Below are 21,708 nucleotides of genomic sequence, written 5' to 3'. Positions count from 1 at the left end.
CTCTGTCTATTTACAGAGGTGTTACATATCCAAACACCACAGAGGAGGCAGTGGAAACCAAACACACCATCCATCCCCAATCCAACAAATACACTAAACACAGGAGATGCAGGAGAAGCGAAAGGTGATGTGATCATCCAGCCCCTCAGCAGCCCCTGAACACATGTTTACAGTTTAGGAGCTCCGAAGCAAAGATCTCATTGCTGGGAGGAAATGCGTACAGATGTTCTGCTTTAGATGTGAACAGATCTCATTAGAAGACTTTGAATTTATTTGCCGGGGCTGACGAAGTCTATCTCTTCCATGTGTTTCTTAAATCATTACCTCTACCGAATGCAATGTTCTCGTTTGTAAATTAATAATATCGTTCTGGCAGAGACAGCTTCGTATCCCCCCCATGCAGCAGCAGCAGCAGCAGCAGCAGCAGCAGTCCATGATGGAATCCTTATTTTGCTGGTGCTGGCTGCTTCTCTGGGGGTGTCAAGAGCTTCAAGCATCCGTGTGTGAGCCCTCTGAAGGGGCCTGCCTGGCTGGTACCGTCTCTCCCAGCTAACCTGCCTGCCTGCACGACCTGGACAGAGGGTGGGCTATTGTAACTCATCGTCCGGACCTCAGACATCTCTGTCCCAGCAGCCGGCAGCCTGTAATTAGGATTCCTCTCCCAGCAGGCCGCGTCGCAGAGGAAAGCAGATGTGGCTCAGTGAGAGGCAGGAGGCAGACTGATGTTCCAGCTGTTGCTCCACATTAGCCCGGGCCCTCACCTTGTTTCTCACACATAACATAGACCGTTACCATGGCAATGGCATGCCCCCATATAAACAATACCTGTGTGCACAGCCTGTCAGAGGGAGGGTCCACAGATTGTAACTTAGGAACCAAATCACACACGGGGCGAAAGTATCAGGCGATGCATCCCACACAGATATACACCAATAGTAAACCGCATTGTGTAGTCCCGCTTGCCCGGGTCCAGACCTTCGAATCCTCCCACTCCACTGAGTTATGTTTGGTATTGTGATATGCAACAGTGATTTCCTCGGTTGAACAAATGATTAGCCAATCAGTGCCGAGCGGGACTGATGATTAGCCAATCAACTGGCGGAACTAATTCGTTGTCAAGCGGTTGTCAAGTGCGCTGAGGAGTAATAGCAACAAGACGCTGATACCAAGGCTGTTTTAAATCGATAAAAAGTACCAATTACTTTGAAATGCGAAAATGGAATTCCCCTGGGGGATTCCCCTCGTGGAGATTGCTTAAAGAGGGGACAATCTCAGACTAGAAGATGGAAATGGAGTGTAACGAGCTGACAATTCAGTCTGATATCAGGCTATAGTCCCCCCCGCAGCTGGGGGTCGAACGGGAACCTTCAGCATGGGAGCGAGACGCTCTATCAAGGAGCCTAAAACCCATACAAGCTCTAGCAACTGTCTTAAGGTGTCTGGGAGTGAGCGCTGGCTACGTTACACCAACACTTGTATCTTTGTGATGAAATAGCAAGCAGTCCCTCCCATCCCTCCAGGGTGCTGCTACATTGTAGTCAGAGATGGTAAGTAGACAACATCATGTCATCATGGGTGCTGCGATAGAAAGAAAGTGCACTGTTTTAAGGTGGCAAGGACGTTGAATCTATTTTTACGGTTTGACAACTGAAAGTCTACGGCGATCGATAGCGGAGCGTTGCTTTGATAGTGCACACACACCTGTCCGACATTTTTAAACTATGTTTCAAATTTGCTCCGGCAATAAAGAAAGTGTCACCTGAGCAAAATGAACCACTGCAACCGTTTGGTTTTATTGCACTCTGTAAATTGTGTCTTTTCTGAGCGCCGGGCCTTTTCATTGCCCTATCCTTGTCTGTCAGTCCTAGGCTGACTCATGTGTGAATCCTTCCGTACCTTCAGCAGGGCAAGGGATGATGACCTTGCTGTTGGCTACTTTCTCCATGATGGCATCTCCAGGCTCTGCGAAGGATGGGGCCTCTGTGAGGACAGAGAAAGATGTCAATTAACTGCCAGGTGGAAAGTGTGAAGGCAGCTGATACAGTGAACATGGAATACAAATTGGAATAAGGATTATTAGTCAAACAGGTTGTGTAACAGCGGATGCTCCAATGTAGATAAATAAGCAAGTGATGAATCCCTCAGCTCAGGGCATCTGCGAGTCTCTCCCTGGCAAGCTTAAATCCAGTCTAACTACAGTAAATAGCAACCTCAGGCTAAGCATTAGTGAACAGGTTCATCTGTGAGGTTAGGGGGGAAATTAAGCCCTGTTTGTACTGACAACGTGACTCATGGCTCCTGACTCCTGTGCCCCCCACTCTCTCGTTAACCTCAGGCTCCCACTTCCTCTGACCAATCCCTCTGCAAACAGATTGACCTTTGAGGGTCAGAGCACCTCAATCAACACCCACAGCCGGGCTGACCCCTTATGCAGCAGTGGTTCTCAACATGGGGCCCAGGGACCACTAGGGGTCCTCCTATAGGGGGGTTCCAGGGCATCCCCAGCAAAATGGTGATTTGTTAAACTTCACTCTATTGATTCATTTGACAAGAAGTTAACACAATTAGAGAATGTAGGGAAAAAAGATTGTTTGGATCATATTTTCACTGTTATCTCTCTACTATACCTACAATACCGAGTCATGGGATTCTGGACAAAATCATCTCTCTAATAAAGGCAGGAGCGTCTGTATGTCTGTCCTCCGCGTATCTCAAGAACCATTCGTCGGATCGACTTCAAATTCGGGGTGTGCGCTTAGGGCAGGGGTGTCAAACACAATTTCATCCCGGGCCACATCAGCATTATGGTTGCCCTCAAGGGGCTGGTTGTAAATGTAACACGATATAAATGTATCTAGCCTACTTGTTATCATATTACATAATTTCCTCTGATTTGATTATTATAGTTTTTCAGTAATAACTTAATAATTAATAACGAGCTCTGAAAGCAGAATTCGGACACGCATAGTCATAGCGCCACCTATTGACAACACAAAAAGCGGTTTATCTTGAGAACCGTTCGTGCAAACTTGGCGGGTGCACTGCTGGGAACCCGAGGAAGAGCAGTGTCGAATTTTGTGCAGTTCGATCAATCAGAACATGGCTTTCACGTATCTCCAGCACCGTTCGTCCGATCGACTTCGAACTGGGAACGGGTACTGCACTAGTATATAATAATAAAAATATTTTCAGATTTGGGTCAGAGTGAGAGACAAAATATCATCAAAAGGGGGGTCCGTGGCCTAAATTAGGGGGTCTTTGCTATGGTAAAAATGTTGAGAATCACTGGTTTAAAGGACTGCTTGTTCTCTGGCAGTGTGGATCTTCCTCAGGAGAATGCACCTCTAAAGACTCCGCAGACTGCACAGAGCCTAAAACTGGGACACAGCACATTTATGTCTAAATGTTCAAAGTGCCTGTACCAGGAAAATGTAAATTTAAATAGATCTCAAGATAAAAGCGTAGTTCACTATATATGTTTGCAGCGTTTTATTCATTTTCCACGTATTCTCATGGTTACCAAACAGGGTTTTGGTTAGGGTTAATCTGGAACTGCAGATATTCACCAAGAACTTCCAGTTTGATCTCCAAGGTGTCCTGTCCAGCATTGTTCTTGGCCACACATCGGTAGGTGCCCTGGTCAGCAAGGCTGACCTGCTGGATCCTGAGGGCCGCAGTGTCTCTGACCCCAACAGGAAGTCCATTGTGGGACCAACTGACCTCGGGGCTGGGCTCCCCCTGGACCACACAGGGCAGAGTCACCGTTTGGCCAATCAGGGCTTTCAACAGGGAAGGTGCTGCCTGAATCCTAGGCTTAGCTGAAGACAAACCGAGCAGATGGATACAGTTGTTAGAAAAAATGGGACGAGGTATTGCAGTCACAAGAAGTTCTCCTTATGTGCAATCACACACATGCTGGGTCAAGTTTCTAAATCATTAATTTTGTGCCACCTGGAGTATTATTCAACAGTATGGTCGTCTGTATACAAAACAAATCTTGCAAAATTACAAGTCACACAAAACAGGGCTGCTAGACTTCTTCTGGGTTCCTCTATTAGAACTAGCCCTGATTTGTTGCACTCCAGCTTCTCATGGCTCAGCATTGAGCAAAGCATTTCCTTATGCATGGCCAAATTTTTCAGTTGCACTATCAAAGAGGCCAACATTTTTATTTGACCAAATAATTTACTGTAATAGCATACTGTAGGCTACACGACTTCAACAGCAAATTTGCCGGTAACGGTCATATTGTGGTACCCAGCCCAAGGACTCTCTTAGAAGAAAAATGTAATTTAGAGAGCCATAACAAACTGGAATAAATTACCTCTTAATATCCGCCTAATAAAAAAAATGCATCCTTCAAAAATAATATGCAGAGGCATGCACACGACTAGTCTCAACACCAGACCCATGAGAGTTATTACGCTGATACCCTACGTTACCGTGTGCTGCAGATCGTCTGAGGTAGGCTATAACTGTGTTTTCTATAATGTTCCACTTCATATGGGTTGATAATTCTCATTCTTTTAAATGTCATACAGTATATATATATATATATATATATATATATATATATATATATATATATATATATATACAGTATATATATAAAGGAAGATTAGTTGATTGCCATGGCATTAGCTAATGGGGATCCTTTAAATAAACAAACCTATATTCCCATATTTGGGAAGTGATGTATCCCTGTAGAATGTATCCACATGACTGCATCTTGAAAGGACAAGTTAAAAGGTTTCCGAGTTAAACGTTCTACGGAGCCCCATGAAGTTACCTTGAATGTGTAAATTGTAGCTTAGGGACGCGTTGCCTGCTGGGTTTGCCGCAGTGCAGGTGTAAAGTTTACTATCAATCAGGCGCACATCAGTGATCTTCAGGGAGCCTGAAGGCAAAACGGTGAACCTGGAGAGTGGTTAGGGGTCAAGGGCGAAGAGACGGAGAAAACAACACTTCATCAGTCACAGAAGAGCCACAGCCTCCTCCCGTATGTGTTGGGAGTAGGTGTGTGTTTGAAGTGCTATTTCACTCAGACACAATCCATTCAGTTTTGAACTTGCGTAACATTACATGCACATGAACACTTGATATGAATACTAATACTGGCTGTTCATGGTATCCATAGAGATCTCACTCATCCATGTCTACGTCTAACATCTAAGACTGTTACTCATACTAATTTCACTAAGACAGACTTTGATCCCTGATCATATTTGGACCATTTTCAAAAGGCTATTTTGCCTATCTGCAATTATTAATGGATGAGTTGATGAAAAAAGCCTGTTCACCATCAGAGACTGTAAATTCCCAGTGCAGCAAATACCAGAGGCTCGCTGTTTATGAACTAGTAACGTGGAAGTGAAAAATGTAGATAATTAATAAATACATAAATAAATAATTAATTATAAAATCTTACCAAACTTGAATAATTTATCATAGATCTATTCCAAAATACAGTATTACCCATGACATGACTTTTGCCCTATTTTCAGTGTTGTTTATTTATTTTGTTTGTTGGATTAAGACACTTATTTCATTTTCAAAGTGATTCGCTGAGTTCTCAAGAGAAAAAAGTAACAGCATGTGACAGGTAGCCTATATAAGAGTTGATATTCACTCACTGACCACTTTATTAGGTACACCTGCTTGTAAATAGCACAAACTGCCTGCTCCTCCACGGCAAATCATGTGGCTGTAATTCAATATATAAAGCCTGCAGACATGGTGTAGAGCTTTAGTTTTTTATCCGACCAAACACTAGAGATGTATGGTTCTCAACGTGGGGTCCGGCGAACGCCACGGGTCCTTGAGGGCAGGGCCGGCCCGCCCTATATGCGAACCAAGCGGCTGCCTAGGGCCCCAGGAGTTGGGGGGCCCCCCCCCCCCCAATTTTTTTTTTTTTTTTTTTTTTTTTAAATAAACATAGGCTATAATATTATAGGCTGTGTGTGGTAGTTAAAACATAGGTTGACGTTTATTTATGTTTGTAGTTTAAACAAAAACATAAATACTGTAGGCTACATACAACACAAAAGGCTGTTATTTACCTTTTGTCGCCACCTGGTGAGTAAATATATATGTAACTAAAACCATTAAAATTGACAACCGGTCCTGCATGTATCTACCGGTCCTTGGCACAAAAAAGGTTGGGAACCCCTGGTTTAACTGACCTGGCAACCCCTATGGCTGCTGGGTTCTACACGCTTGCTTGACACTGATAGGGCTACAAACGAGCGTCATTGTCATGTTTGTTTGTTTTAAATATTCTTCTAAATATGGCTAAAAGTCCAAAAACGTCAAATTTTCTTATTTGCCCGCTAGGGCAGCGCCGAAGAAAATTGACGCACCCCCTACTTAAAAGTACTTCCAGCGCGGATGCCCCCAAACCCCCGCCCCTGGGAGGGGGCCCCTGATCTATATCCTGCTTAGGGCCCCCAGATGGCTAGGGCCGGCCCTGCTTGAGGGGGTTCCAGAGGGTCCCCAGCCAATTGATACAATTATTAACTTCATTATTTCATTCACAATAGAACGAATAGAATGACTTCACTATTTTGATCATAGTTTCACTCTGATCTCTCATACAGATAGCCTACCAGTAGTCATGGAATTCTGGACAAAATCACCTAACAATAAAAATATTTTCAGATTTGGGACAGAGTCTGTGGCCATAATGTGTACTAAATTAGGGGTCCTTATGAAAGGTAGAGAGAGAATCACTAATCGACGAGACTTTTTGAATGCAGTGTGACTGTTGGTTGAACATCTCAGAAGCAGCTGCCCTCATGAGATTGACACACTGCAGTGTGTGTATAGAGTTTACAGGTAGAGTTTTACAGAGGTGTGATAAACAGAAAACATCCAGTGAGCGGCAGTTCTGTGGATGAAAACACCTCGTTAAAGGGATCGCCAACTAAAATACTAACACTAAACTTTTTCTCTTTTTTTGGCCATTGTTGTTGGGTGTAAAAAGCAACACACGTTTCTCCACTGAGAAATAAAGAAATTCAGTTGATTGGATTGTGCAGATTAAAAACGACTTTCACACATCACAAATGGGAAATCCAATCAGAACTGGACCGCAACACGGCGCACTCTCTCCAATCTCCAGCGAACCTCGCTTGAGTGAGGGTTGGAGCAATGTGTTTTATGCTTATACAATTATTTAAAAAAACTAGACTGTACGTTTTGGAATTTATCAAGATTAGTGGCCTCTAAGGAAACAACTCTCTCTCTCTCTCTCTCTTTCTCTCTCTCTCTCTCTCTCTCTCTCTCTCTCTCTCTCTCTCTCTTTCTCTCACTAGTGTAGTAGCCTCATTCTGATGCTGTATCTGTACATTAAATCGTAGTCTCACTCGCCAGGCCCCTAAAACTGTTTGGGGCTACCTTTATACCGACTCTACTTTCCCATACATGTAGCCAGTGGCGCTTCTAGAGTCTGTTGGGGCCCTAGGCAAAAATTCCAAGGAACCCCTTCCAACCAGGGTTCTTTCACTTTCAATTCAAGAGAAAGTTCATGAATCATGCAAGTTTGACAGGAAGGATTCACATGTTCTCTTAAAGTGAAAGTGAAAGTGAATGACTGTGAATCATGTCTATGACATCATCAGATCATCAGTGATGTCACTCGAGCACTCGATGATGTCATCAGTGATGGTCACTCAAGCAATTGTGATGTCATCAGTAGGCGAGGCCACACAGCAGCTGAGCTAGGGTTAAAAGTTGCAATGAGTTTAATATTTGTCATAAGAAATTTCTACCTTCTACCCATTGAAATGTGGATGGATGGATGGATACATTAAAAAAATCCTGGATTTGGGGTGTGAAACAAAAAATAAGTGTAGTTAAATCTAGGTCAGCCATTTTAAATGGTTGTTTGTGTGACCAGTGTACAACAACAATGACAACATATATGCAATTAAAATACTTGTTTCTATGCTGCACTTCAAGCTCTTGAATAGCCATAACTTGAACTGCACCAGAAGCTATCCAGCTGCATAAAAGCATATAATATGCACAAATATAAACACATCCTCCATGATTTTCGCCTGAGATAAGTGTCTCTGCTAAGCAACTGACTTATAACAATAACATGTTCATTTAAGTGGAAGTGAGCTGGAAGCACAAAGACCTCACTATATTTCAACTGCACATGTGGTTAATGCCTCCCCCCCCCCCCCCCCCCCCCACCTCCTGAAAGAGCCTGAGGAACATCCATCATTGGAACCAAATGACGGGTCAATCTGTGCTGAGGCAGCAGCCCCGCTCCGCTCTGCACGGCACTACCTGGGTGCAGACTGACACGAGCTCAAGCACACATGAAGTGAGCCTCTCATCTCGCCTATCCATCTACCCCCCATCACTCCCCCCCCATCACTACCCCCCATCACTCCCCACGTTGGTGTCAAGTCATCTGTGCACACAGCCTGACACCGAGGCTAACTGGGACAAATTGGCCTCATCGGGGTAGGCCTAGTTTGAACAGATCTCCTGACTCAGTGTGGGCTAGCTAGCTCTCTGGATCTCTCTCTCTCTCTGCAGTGATGCAAGATGCATGGCTATGGCAGAACTCTGGTCACCCACTGATTGAGTTATTTCAACAATCAGTGCCCCCTGGTCATTCCGTCTGGCCTGGAGGATGTATGGGGAGTAGCTGACCTATTCATAGCCTGGAGAGAATGAATCTCCCTTTGCACAGCTTGCCAGTTTCCACAGGTCCTGTACATGTAAAGCGTTGGGGGCTGATGTGGGGGTAGTTCGCAGTGATGTGTTATTCTCATCAGACAGGACTAGTAAAGAGTCAGCATGTTGTTTTATGGCCGGAGCACCCCAGGGAATCCCAACATCAGGCAGACAGCACTTGTATCTGTTCCTCTGTCAGTCGGTTTTCCTCCCTTCTTCCTGGCACGTCCCTCCCCCGCATTTCCTCCTTCCTGGCCCCCCACGCAAGCGTATCCGACTCAGGCACCACCGCAGCTTTCAGCCCCCCTCCGTCATCTTCTATCTACCCAAGATGCGTTCAGTCTGGTGTCTGCCGGGCCCAGAGGGTCCGTCTGTCATCTACCACGTCTGTGTCCCGAGCCGGCCCGCCTGCTGTCTGCACCCAGAGTGACCACACTAGAGGGGCCGGGGAAGCAGCGAGGCGAGCCATGTGGGACCAGATGTTCCTCCTCGGTTTAGCCAACAGCAAAGCTGCAACACAGCTCTCTCTCCATCAGCCTGCTGCTATCTATCGCTGCCTGCCTGCCTGCCCTTCAAAAAGCTCCACTAAACGGAGCTTTATACTGACTAAACACTAAACACCGACCGTTAACAGCGGCTTTGGACGGCAGCCGGTTTCAATCAAGAGTCCCTTGTAAAAAAAAAAAACGGGGAGCGGGTTAGTGAAGTCAGAGGTAAGGTATGGTAAGAATGTTGTCCTTTGTTGGGCTGTTGTTTACCTATTTTCCCTGCATCATTGCTACAATATGAGAAGCCAGTTGCTCTTACCAGGCTGTGACGGGAGGGATGGGCTGGCCGTTTCTGCTCCAGGTGACCGAGGGAGAAGGGCTGCCTTGGACGGCGCACGGCAGGATGACCTCTGTCCCCACCTCGGCAGCCATCTCCACCGTGTTGTCATGGCCGCTCACGCCCATTATCTTGGGCATGGCTGGGGAGAGGGGACGCACACATGTTGACTCAGAAAGCTCAGGTACTATAGAGACAAAGGTCGGTCATTGTTATGCCAAAACGCTGGGAAACGCTGCTGTGTTTGTGTGAATGCAGCTGAATATTTGTTTGCCTCACTGTTGACAGTGAGCTGGACCTCTCGGCTGGTGTAGCCCACAGGACTGGTGGCGGTGCAGATGTAGATGCCCGCGTCCTCGGCGGTGGGCTGGAGGATGCGGAGGTATCCGTCGGGGTGCGACTGTGGAGAGGCGCGCTCCCTGGGTAAGACCTGTCTCCCCTGTGGTCACAGCAGGCATGACAGCAGAATATAATGTATATTAAAGTGCTGTACATAACTGTAAATACGTCAAACTGACACAAATTAGACCACGGACCTCCATTTGATAAGATTTTGTCCCATTTGATATTTTTGTTTTTTGATGTTTTATTACATAAAGTGTATGAAACCCATGATGACACTGGCAAATCGTGGTATCGCCAGATTCAATGTGAATACCCACTTGTAGTGATGATAGGGGATGTTATACAGTAGTTGGCTGTGATAGTCAGCAGAGATGGGAAAAGTACACACATTCTTTACTTAACCCATTGATACGTGATGCAGCATTTGCGTGTATATCCCTCATTTGTGTGTGTATATCCCTTTAAGACCGCGAACCACGGTTCGCGGTCTTAAAGGGATACACACACAAATGCTGCATCAGGTATCAATGGGTTATGTAGTACAGATATTGTGTTGGTAAAAGTAGAAGTACTGATTCAACTTGTTTACTCAAGTAACAGTAAACAAGGCTAGGTCAGAACCTAGAATATGGCCAGCGCGATAAAGCGTTCACGACCATCGGCAATAAAATCGGCACGCAAATTGGACTGGACAAAGCCAGATATAGGGCCCGCTTGCGCTGGCCAAAAAGTACAGGCTCTGAAATGTAATCAAGTATAAAAGTAAAAAAGTATTTCTACTGGCTGTTTCTGTGCAAAGCTAACTGAACCTCACATCATACAGTATTAAGATGAACAAAACTTTCCTCAATCCTAGATTGGGGACTCTGGTGACGATGAACCGAGCACACACAGACTCAGACACACTGCTCTCCAATTATAGTAGTAAGGATTGGCTACAGGTGGTGTATGCTGATGGTATTTAATCTCTGGTCGTGGATTTGTTTTAAACAGTCACTGAAGAAATCTAGGAAATGAAAATAAATAAACTGACAATCCTTAAAGTCAGTTTTGGTGGAGCACGAAGTCCTTCATCACTTGTGTTAGTGGTAGGGAGTGAACTTGGTTCAGGCGATGTGTGTCCAGCGCTTGGCGGATCCGGATCCGACACACGTGGGCCAGACTGCGAGGACATCTCTTGGCCTCCAGAAAGACCCTGAAAGCCTCGGGATCCGCCCTCTCCTCCAGCTGTGCCTGCTCCCAGGTCACCAGGGCCAGGTTGGCGCCGTGGTCCAGGAGCTGCTGGACGAAGGCCGCCTGGCACGCGTGAAGCAGCACCACCTCCAGCAGGCGAGAAGCTACGTCACAGGTCAGAACGCCAGCAGCCTGGAGCAGCAGGTGGAAGCAGTCCAGGTGGTTGTTTTGAGCGCTGGTGTAGAGAGGAGACCTGTGGAGGGTCAGGGTGTCAAGACTTCCAACGGGAACGGCATGGAACCTGATGAGTTCCTGCAGTATGTGCAGCCTTCCCGTACGGGCAGCCCAGTAGGCCGGAGTGTATGACGGTAGTCCGCTTATGTTGGGGTTGGCCCCGGCTTCCAGGAGGATCCAGACACAGTCCAGGTGACCGTAGTACACGGCCAGGTAGAGAGGCGTGCGGATGCCATATAGCTGGTCTACCTGGGCTCCCTGGGTGATAAGGTAGGCTACACAGGCAGCGTGACCCCGCATGGCTGCGTGCCCCAGACGGGTGCAGTAGGCCGTGCCGTAGTCTGCGCACTCATTGAGCCCCCTTTTGAAGCGGTCTTCCTGCAGCAGGGTCCTCAGTTTGTCCAGGTCTCCTGCGGAGTGGAGCGGCCAGTAGCCATGCTTTGTTCGAGCAGCCATTGCTTCAGATCTGTCGGAGTCTCAAACGGAAGGCATTATGAAGGGATAGATTGTTCGAATTGCTCGAGTGACATTGAACGCTCGATTTCTAAGGTGGAGACTCAATCACAGTTGCTTGAGTGACATCACTGATGACATCACAACTGTTTGAGTGACACCACAGTTGGCAACTGTGCGAGCTCTCCAATTGACATCACAGTTACGTCACCTGTGCGCCTGTGCAACTGTGCGCCATCGTGCTCAGAGTTGCTCGACAACTGCCTTAATGACATCACAGTTGAGCAAATGTGTGCCGCGCCAACATTTGTCCAGGAAATTATGTCACTTTCATGACACAAAACGTGACTTACAGCGCTACCCACCTCACTGATGATGTCACTTCCGTGACTGACACCCAGACACCGCCCACTAGGGCATTCACAGACTAGTATTCGACTAGTAAAACCACTAGTCGACACTGTGCTTAGTAGTCGACTAGTCGTTAAAAAAAAAATAATAATAATCTTTAAGACAGAACATGAGGTATTTACACGACATACATCAAAGTCAAGTCAAAGTCCCAAACCTGAGTGTGCGAAATTTGTTCTCGGCATTTGACCCATCCCCTGGGGGAGCGGTGAGCAGCAGCAGCGCCGCGCTCGGGAATCATTTGGTGATCTAATCCCCCAATTCCAACCCTTTGATGCTGAGTGCCAAGCAGGGAGGCAATGGGTGCCATTTTTATAGTCTTTGGTATGACTCGGCCGGGGATCGAACTCACAACCTCCCAGTCTCAGGGCGGACACTCAGACCACAAGGCCACTGAGCTGGTACATGGTACATGGACTATTATCCCATATCCCATATCCCCCACAAAGAACATCAAAACACAACAAAACAAAACAAGAAAACTGCATAAGATACACAATAATCCAGAGAACAAACAAGACTATTGGACAAACAACCAAACAAAAACAATGCATTCAAAGTAAATACATAGATCTTGCCCTGTTGGCAGCTAGGAAATGCATAGCTTTAAATTGGAAAGCATACAATCCCCTAGCTGTAGTTCACTGGTGGAATGAACTCTCAAGCTACCATACGTTGGATAACATTTACTACAAGAGCAAAGGCAGATTCTTAGACATCCCCAAAATATGGCAACCACATACAGAGTTTGACTTTAAGAACTTTTTACCCCAGTGTCATTAGGTTTATCAGGATAGGAGCTGAATGCATTGTTTTTGTTTGGTTGTTTGTCCAATAGTCTTGTTTGTTCGTGGATTATTGTATCTTATGCAGTTTTCTTGTTTTGTTGTGTTTTGATGTTCTTTGTGGGGGATATGGGATATGATAGTCCATGTATGTCGTGTAAATACCTCATGTTCTTTCTTAAGATTTTTTTTTTTTTTTTTTTTAACGACTAGTCAACTACCTTTAGGGACGACTAGTCGACTAGTAAAATTCACTAGTTGTGAATGCCCTACCGCCCACTTAGCCAAATATACAAACATTCAATCGTTTTTGTCTGCCATGCATTAAAACTAAAGAAACTAGCCTGTTTTAAGTAAGTAAAGATTTGTCAGAAAAACTAAATACTCAGTAGTAAAGTACAGAAAATTCTACTTAAGTACAGTAACAAAGTATTTGTGCTTAGTTACTTTCCATCTCTGATAGTGTCATATACATCTAGGCAGAACTGCAGTATGATACATAATAAAGTAATAACACTATGATCTGGGCCATCTTTTTTTATTCCAGGTGGACACAACATGTCCATTAAATGACATCTGAAGATATATTCTCCATTCCTCAAACTCCGCCAATCAAAGAAGCATTATTGGATGAAGATGACTACTCCAAATCATTATGTTAATAGAGTTTTCCTAATCCACTGGATGAGTGGATGGGTTCACCTTTACAAAACTACCAGATCATCATCGTCGTGTCGGGACTGTACGTTGGCTGTTTGCCTTTGTTTTCGACTGTAACCCGCACAATATTATTTCTAAAAATGATTGATAGCGTCTTAATGGAGATTTATCTTCGGATAACCAGATGCCAAATGTGATCCTCGCTAGATTGCGGTTGTGAATCACAACTAATCCATTAGTCATGCATAGATTCATGGGATGCGGCCAAAACAGTCATTAAGAAAAGTGGATTTGGACTTCGAGCGGGACGTCCTACAGTACCTTGGACCAGACAACAGTTGGCTTGGGAACGCCGCTGGCCTCACAGGACAGCGTGATGGCCACGCCCTCGCTGGCTATGTAGTGGTACGGACCAGCGTGGATCTCAGGGGGCACTGTGGAAGAAGTAGGTCACAGAATTCAGCTGTCTGATGGGCCATGAACAAGCGGGCTCATAGAATTATCAGCGGCCTTAGCTACTCAGCAGCGTCAGTGTTCGAGGTATTTCTTCATTACAAACTGATGATGAACCGTCATCTGGCCTGTCCGTCATTACAGGCCCATGAACAGAATGAGCTCATTCATCAAAGCATGCGGTGCGTGGAACCCTCTCACTACGATGAGAGCAGGTGTTCGCTGTTGTTTTCCACGCTGATTCAGCACATTCTTCGACCGTCTGTCTCGATGGGCCGGTGTCTCATAGCCTGAGCATCTTCTAGTCTGAGATTGCCCCCTGTTTAAGCTATTTCCATGAGGGGGATTCCCCCAAGGAAATTCGATTTTCCCTACTCAAACACAAGAGACCAACGTGTCTGCCTGAATCTAACGTTAATCCAGGTGGGAGAACGCAAAATAAATAAATAAATAAATAAATAAATAAATAAATAAATAAATAAATAAATAAATAAATAAATATCTCTGAATCAGAATCAGCTTTATTGGCCAAGTATGTAGACATACAGGGACGTAGATTCAAGTAATTTGTACTTTTAATCGATTTAAAACAGCCTTGATAGCAGCGTCTATCTCGTCTATGGCGGCCGCTATTGTTATTACTCCTCAGCGCACTTGACAACCGCTTGACAACGGCATTAGTTCTGCCCGTTGCACTGTTATTTATTGGCTCTGATTGGCTAATCATCAGTCCCCCTCGGCACTGATTTGCTAATCATTTGTTCAACCAAGGAAATCACTGTTGCATATCACAAAACAATGATCAGTAGCATCCAAAACTCAACTCAGTGGAATGGGCGGATTGGACCCAGGCAAGGTGTCCCTAGCATGCAGACAACTCTTTAGGGATTTGGGGACTACACATGCGCACTCACCATGGACCTCCAGGTCGACCGTGATGTTCATGGTGCCCGCTACATTCACCGCAGTGCACACGTATGTCCCAGCATCCTTTGGGGTGGTTCTTTCAATGTACAGGCTGCCATCACTCCTCAGGGAGGTCCTCCCATTCAGCTGCACCTATAGAAGAAAGGACTAACTGTCAAACAATAGCAGAAATATGATCTATGTGACGGACACACATGTCAAGTCAAATTTTATTTATATAGCACCTTTCATACACAAAGGCAATTCAAGGTGCTTTACAAAAAAATAATCGAAAAAACAAGCAGCAAAGCAATGCACATATAAAAAACACATAAAAAACACAGCCGACAGTTTTAGTTAAAATATATACTCAAATTAACAAACATGAAACATTATTTCTGTTTTAAATAAGTTACAAGGCATTCTTCAGTATTATTATTACATGTACAGTCCATTTGTTGGAAATGTACAGGAAAAAAAAAAAAAAAAATTACAGGCCGAGAGAGGCAGTAGTTTAGTAGCAGTTAAAAGCAAGAGTAAACATAAAGGTCTTTAGCTTGGATTTAAAAATAGGCAGAGTAGGGGCAGATCTAATGTGTTCAGGGAGTTTGTTCATTTAGCACTGCTCAATCTTACAGGTTTTCCATTTTGGGACCAGTGTCTTTCCGGGAGAGGTATTCCGTCCAATAGCATGCAGGGAATACTGAGGGATTGACCAATCCCAGCGGTGATGACTGGGGCGCCGTGGGCCAAGAGAGGGGGCTCTGCAGACAGACGCAGGGATATCATTGCATGAAAAGAGATACTGTAAATACCAACCAGCTGCAGGAGAACTTGAAACTCTTTTATGGCTACAGACAGGCTTTTTGGGTTGCAGACACTGTTTGTACTAAATGTGCTGATGTAGAGCGAAAAGACAGACTAGACGAGCCCTACCCAGTCCAGTGACACTAACTCTGGCCTCGGTTTTGACCGTTCCAAACTGGTTTTTGGCCTCACAGATGTACAGTCCTTCATCGTCCAGCCAGACACCTGCAGTCAAACACACAGAGAAAAGCCGATTTACACACACACATATCACACCCAGTAAAGTTGAAGCAACGCACACACTTCCAAAGTCACCACCCCTCCCCTCTCTGTTTCTCTCACGGTGGCTCAGTGGTAGAGCTGTCGCCTCGCAGTCAGAAGGTCCTGAGTTCGATTCTCGCCTGGGACACTGTGGGCGCTGTGGTTGTGTTCCCCCCCCATATCTTCAGTGCCTACTGCCCAGGTGGGGTATCTCGTCGTAAGGGCCTTTCTGTCTGTGTGGAGTTTGCATGTTCTCCCCGTGCTCCCTCAGGGGGGTTCCTCCGTATATAACCCCCCCCCCCCCATTAAAAACATGCAGAAGATCAGATCGTCATCGTCATCCGACCAGTGACGACAACATCCGAAGTCGGTCCCCCCACTGCTCCTGGCCTGCCCCCCGGAGGAAAGGACAAAGCCAGGATGGGTTAAATGCAGAGGACAAATTTCACCGGCCACCATCAGCATGTGTGTGTTGTGGCCGTCCGTGCATGTGTTGATGTGTAATCGTGTGACAATAAAGACGGGCTTGTCCGTCTGAAATCTTAATCTTATAAAGCGTATGTCAAATGTGAGATTTTCACTGCATTCCATAAATCCTCATGTAATCTATACATCAATGTATATTGAGATGTTTGCAGTCCTTCTCTAATGATGATTTAGAGGAGTTGTAATGGCTTTTAATATACTTTCATAAGACACTTCCTGGACTCCTGGCTTCTATTATTATAAATGTCTGGTCTTATCCTTTTGGCTAGAGACTGTCTGATCATGCGGATGAGGAATAGTGTTATTGGTATAAACACCATTTCTACAATAACTGGCGTCACGATACAGGATACCTACGTTTTCTACGTTTTTCAATTTTCCACATCACTATCCATATTCATTGGGAAAGGAACGTGATTATCTAGAATGGGTGGCGTTGCATGCTAACAACAAATATGTCTTCCTCGATAATGAGTGGTATTATTGGGCTGACTGCCCGGTAATTAGAGTTAAAAATAGAACATAATGGGATTAATGTGTTTGGCTCAGCTGTCGGCCTGCTGACACACACGTCCCACTTAGGCAATTCTCTGGAGATCATATGTTGCAAAATCAACATATGATTCAATTCTGCTGTTTAGAGAGTCGAGCCTCGTGTCTAAATAGGCGATGACAAGACATGTAAGCATTAACGTAAAACGTCAGGAAGTGAGTGGGACACGATGGCGATAGACGCACCTCTCAAAACGATGACAGGCACAAATGATGCCATATGTATAACAGACTGAGATCATTAGGTCGCATGGCAGCCACACATGGGAGCAGTGATGGAAGTGGTCCACTTCAGCAGTCCGTGCAAATACTTCTCCGATATAATATTACGCACACTATAAACATTTAGGCCCCTATCGTTGCATCGGCGCAGTTTCTAGGCCGAGCGGCAGGCGCAGATCAAAGCAGTGGGCGTGGAAAGGCGCACTTGATATCGTCGTGCTGGCGCTAGATGCAGCCCAAAGCATTACAACCACGCCTTTTAGGCGTAAAATTATGCACCGTCATGCTCATTGGATAAGTGCAATAAACGAATCGCACGCTTGCCTTTTTAGCTCCAATTCCAGTGATCCCGCAAAACCAGACGAAAGCCAAACGCTCTGCCCCCCCCCCCCTTCATCCAGCCTGTCTGTCTGCATTATAGGCTATTATTCCATATTATTATGCTTCTCAAACCAATCTAACTGCAGTTTCAATACTGCAAGCATGTAAATACGCTACACTATAGCAAGATCAAAGTGAAAATAATGTTCTATGCATCAGCTAGAAAAATATAGCCTATTAGATTGGTGAAAGTTTGTCCAGAAAGATATCATTTTCTCTCGCCTGCTGCAGGAAGGATGATGCACATAAATATACCCTACATTATGTCAAGTCATTGCATAAATGTGTTTTTATTGTAAAACTAAATGTGAAATAGGGCCAAGTTATTGGACGGACATCACAGTATAGCAGATGCCATTAGAAGCGCGTTCCGAAGCGCGTTCCGCTGTTACTTCTCTAAATCACGTTAACTCGACAAGGGGTATATATATGCCCAGGAGGACATATATGTTTCACATAGGGTGGTGTTTTCATTTCGAGGTTTTATTTGGTCCAATATTGAAATGTTGACAATGGCAGGCTGTGTTACCATTACACATTAATTTAGAACTACCTTTTATATCTATTTTGGCTCATTTGGTGGCTATTTAGTAGCGAAATGAAGAAACACAATGCATGCTGGGAACTCAGAGAGAGAGAGAGAGAAGGGTGACAGAGAAGAAGCAGTGAAGGCAAAGAATAGGCCTGCTTTTCAAAAGCGCAAAGCGCTAAATGTAGGCCAGCTCCCAAGATATGACTAGGCTGGTATTTAGCGCCGACACGCCCACTTTGGGACTGCGCCACGCCCATTCGGCCTAAAGCGCATTTGGCAGCCTAAAGCCTATTGCTATCTTGCCGAAACAGGCGCAAGGCACGTTTTTTTGCGGTTAAGGCCCGTAATAGCGCCGATGGCCTGTGGGAGAATAGAGCCCTTAGACTAAGGAGCACAGAGGGTCTCTGTCGGTGGCCAAGATTAGTCATATTTGTAGACTGAAAGAAAGGCTTCCAGAGTTCACAGCTGAAGCTGACTTCATTCACCTTGATTTCAATGGAAGCCTATACGGCCTCCTGTTCTCCACTGAAGCAGATATGAACTTGCCTGCGTCCAATCTGGGCACCTGTAGACTATCAGTCTGACGACTAATATGACTCTGGGATTTTCCAACGGTAAAGTGGATGTCTGCGGCAAGACTTCCGCACCGCAGTTATTGTTTACAGTCCAATTGACACGAGAATGGCATTGGAGCTGATCGATTGTAGGTCCAGACGACATTTCGACTAATAATAACAATTATATATAGCTGCATGTGAGACGTCGTCGGACTGGAAAAAATGAGGGAATGGGCGGGACCGTCAGCTACTGCGGAAACCCAGAAATATGGGCCGTCTGTCCCAGAGTCATCGTCGTCAGACTGAGAGACTCTGGGTTCCCAGGTTGGCCTGGCTGGGTCCGGCCCTTCGAATCCACCCACTCCACCAAGTTGAGTTTTGGCTGCTTCTGGTCTGGCATCGTGATACAACAGCGATTTCGTCGGGTGAACAAACAATTAGCCAATCAGTGCCGAGGGGGACTGGTGATTAGCGAATCAGCGCCAATAAACAGTGCAACGGGCGGGACTAATGCCGTTGTCAAGTGCGCAGAGGAATAATAACAACAGCACTCTGCTTTGAAGGCATTTATTCAAAAGGGAGATGTTGTTTTTTTCCGTTCTCCTGAATGGATTAACTAACGTTAGATTCAGGCGGATAAGTTGGTCTCTTGTGATTGGTTAGGGACAATTGAATTCCCCTGGGGGATTCCCCTAATAGAAATTGGGGGGCAATCTCAGAGTAGAAGATGGAAATGGAGTCTAACGAGTTGGCAATTCAGTCTGATATCAGACGAGATATGAACAGTTTAATTCAAAAATGAAATATTGACCATTTGAACAAAGGGTCTGTACAGCACTTTTTAAACGAGACTGGGAAAGTTACGCGAGGAGAACAGTTTTAAAACCAGAACCAGATCCCCCTATTTCAGAGATAAACCTTGCATAAGGATTTGTTTTGCGCAGAATGGATACAGTGTTTTGAAATAGAGCTATAATACTATATTGCTTTACCAGCACCAATGGTCTCCTGTTGCATCCCCTCTCTTAAGAAAACGTCCGCCGAATCTGATATGAGGGGCTGCGCCTCTTCTATATATAATCACTCTGAGAATGTCAGCCATGCCAGTCAGATGTGCAAGGCCACCATTGAAGCTGTATCCTGTGCAGACCAACGCTGTTGTGATGGTGTTTGAGGGACGACTCACTCTGGATTAGAAGATGTCCAGTCTCCAGCTGCATTGTTCTACTGTGGCTGTCTGCCCTGGGAAGGATCTGTCGGCCATCTTGCCTTCGCCAGGTCACAGTTGGCAGTGGGAAGCCTCGGGCAACACAAGGGAGTGTGATGTTCTCCCCTACATTACCTGTCATGTCAACTGGTGCCTCAGAGAACAATGGCCCCACTGTGAGAGGGAAAAGGAGAAGTTTTATTTTATTTTTTATTTTCTTTGGTTATTATTTTTGTTCTGATATTTCCCCATTTTCTCCCCAATTATACTTGGCTAATTGATCCCCATGCTGCCCTGGTCGCTGCTCCACCCTCTGCCGATCTGGGGAGAGCCGTGACTAGCACCATGCTTCTTCCGACACATGCACAGTAGCCAGCTGCTTCTTTTCACCTGACAGCGGGGAGCTTCACCGGTAGGACGTAGCACGTGGGAGGATCACGTTATTCCCACCAGTTCCCTTGCACCCTGACCAGGCGCTCCCCGACCGACCAGAAGTTTTATTTGTAGCGTGAATTGGAATGCAAAAGAAAAATAGGCTCTATCTGAATGCAAAGCACTGAAATATGCAAGGAGCCATGATGCCTCATGCTGTGTCTACTCGTAACCTTGATGTCATGACTGACCTCCGACCTCCAGGACGACCGTGTCAGAGGAGGATCCAGCAGGGCTGCTGGCCACACAGCGATACTCCCCAGCATCCATCTCCTGGACCCCTCGAATCTGCAGGGACCCCCGGTATACATCCTGCTCAACAAAAGGAGCAGAACCCACCTCCAGATCACCTGAAAATACACACACACACACACACACACACACGCACGCACGCACACACACACACACACGCGCGCACACACACACACACACACACACACACACACACACACACACACACACACACACACACATACACACACACACATAAATACACCTGTTGGGTTTCTAATATGGCCATTTTTGTTATTACCTTTAGTGTAAGTCACCCTGACCATCTTTTACCTTTGTACCACCGGACAAGGGGAGGAGGGACACCTGTGGCGCGACACTGCAGAGTAGCATCACCTCCAATGGCCACACGCACAACGTGTTGCACCACTGTTATAATAGGTAACTCTAGGGGGATGGGAAGGAAAGGAAGACATGATAGTGTTCAATTAATTCACTTTTTTTTTTTTTTTTTTTAATTCCAGATTACCATAATAGTAAAGTAATCTCAGTTTAAACTGGGAGCTGCAGTATTAGACCTGAGGTAAATATGGAAGCAAAGCTGACATTTCGCACACTTTGTGTGTCAACAGAGCCGAGATCGATGCTTTTGGAGCAGGGGGACAGCCGAGCTGAAAGGATGACATGATGCATTTTACCAGGCTCTTGCTGTCTTGACAGATGGATGTTGTTAAAAATGACACGCAGACTAAAGTGTGTATAATACTGACAGCACCCGGGGAGAGGCTGCCAGGGCGCATCAGTGCTGAGGTTCCTGTCAACCACTAACTGACACCCAGACTCAAACTTCGTGCCCGTGACTGTCAGCCGTCACTACACAAGGACAGCAACGTCCTATTGTGTGTGGCGGGGAAAGATGTGGCAACATCTGCCACATCTGAAAGCTAACGTCTAAGTTCTAACTGATACTGGAATCATTCACAAATTAATTCTAATCACATGCTTTTGAAGGATAGTCAACAACACATGCAAGAAAGTAATAAAAGCAAGCATCCAAGCGTTGGAAAACGAGGTGCAGGACTAAAGTGGGACTGAAAATAGGAA

General features: G+C 45.6%; 1 protein-coding gene across 1 annotated transcript in view; it reads right to left on the bottom strand.

Moving 5' to 3' along the window:
- The window catches only part of hmcn2 (hemicentin 2), a gene marked incomplete at both ends in the record, with an annotated part of 68,249 nt that overhangs the window by 31,582 nt on the left and 14,959 nt on the right, over positions 1-21,708 (bottom strand). The window contains 12 exons of the mRNA XM_083643815.1: positions 1,897-1,980; positions 3,567-3,818; positions 4,790-4,917; positions 9,499-9,658; positions 9,796-9,955; positions 13,899-14,011; positions 14,945-15,089; positions 15,573-15,700; positions 15,873-15,968; positions 19,921-20,115; positions 20,565-20,723; positions 20,938-21,051. Coding sequence (XP_083499941.1) covers positions 1,897-1,980; positions 3,567-3,818; positions 4,790-4,917; positions 9,499-9,658; positions 9,796-9,955; positions 13,899-14,011; positions 14,945-15,089; positions 15,573-15,700; positions 15,873-15,968; positions 19,921-20,115; positions 20,565-20,723; positions 20,938-21,051 — 1,734 coding nt within the window. The remainder of the gene's footprint in view (positions 1-1,896; positions 1,981-3,566; positions 3,819-4,789; positions 4,918-9,498; positions 9,659-9,795; positions 9,956-13,898; positions 14,012-14,944; positions 15,090-15,572; positions 15,701-15,872; positions 15,969-19,920; positions 20,116-20,564; positions 20,724-20,937; positions 21,052-21,708) is intronic.

This window comes from Poromitra crassiceps (assembly GCF_964638095.1).
Source record: "Poromitra crassiceps genome assembly, chromosome: 10".
NCBI lineage: Eukaryota > Metazoa > Chordata > Actinopteri > Beryciformes > Melamphaidae > Poromitra > Poromitra crassiceps.
Note: the sequence above shows the minus strand (reverse complement) of the source record. Positions and strands in the feature narration are given on the sequence as shown.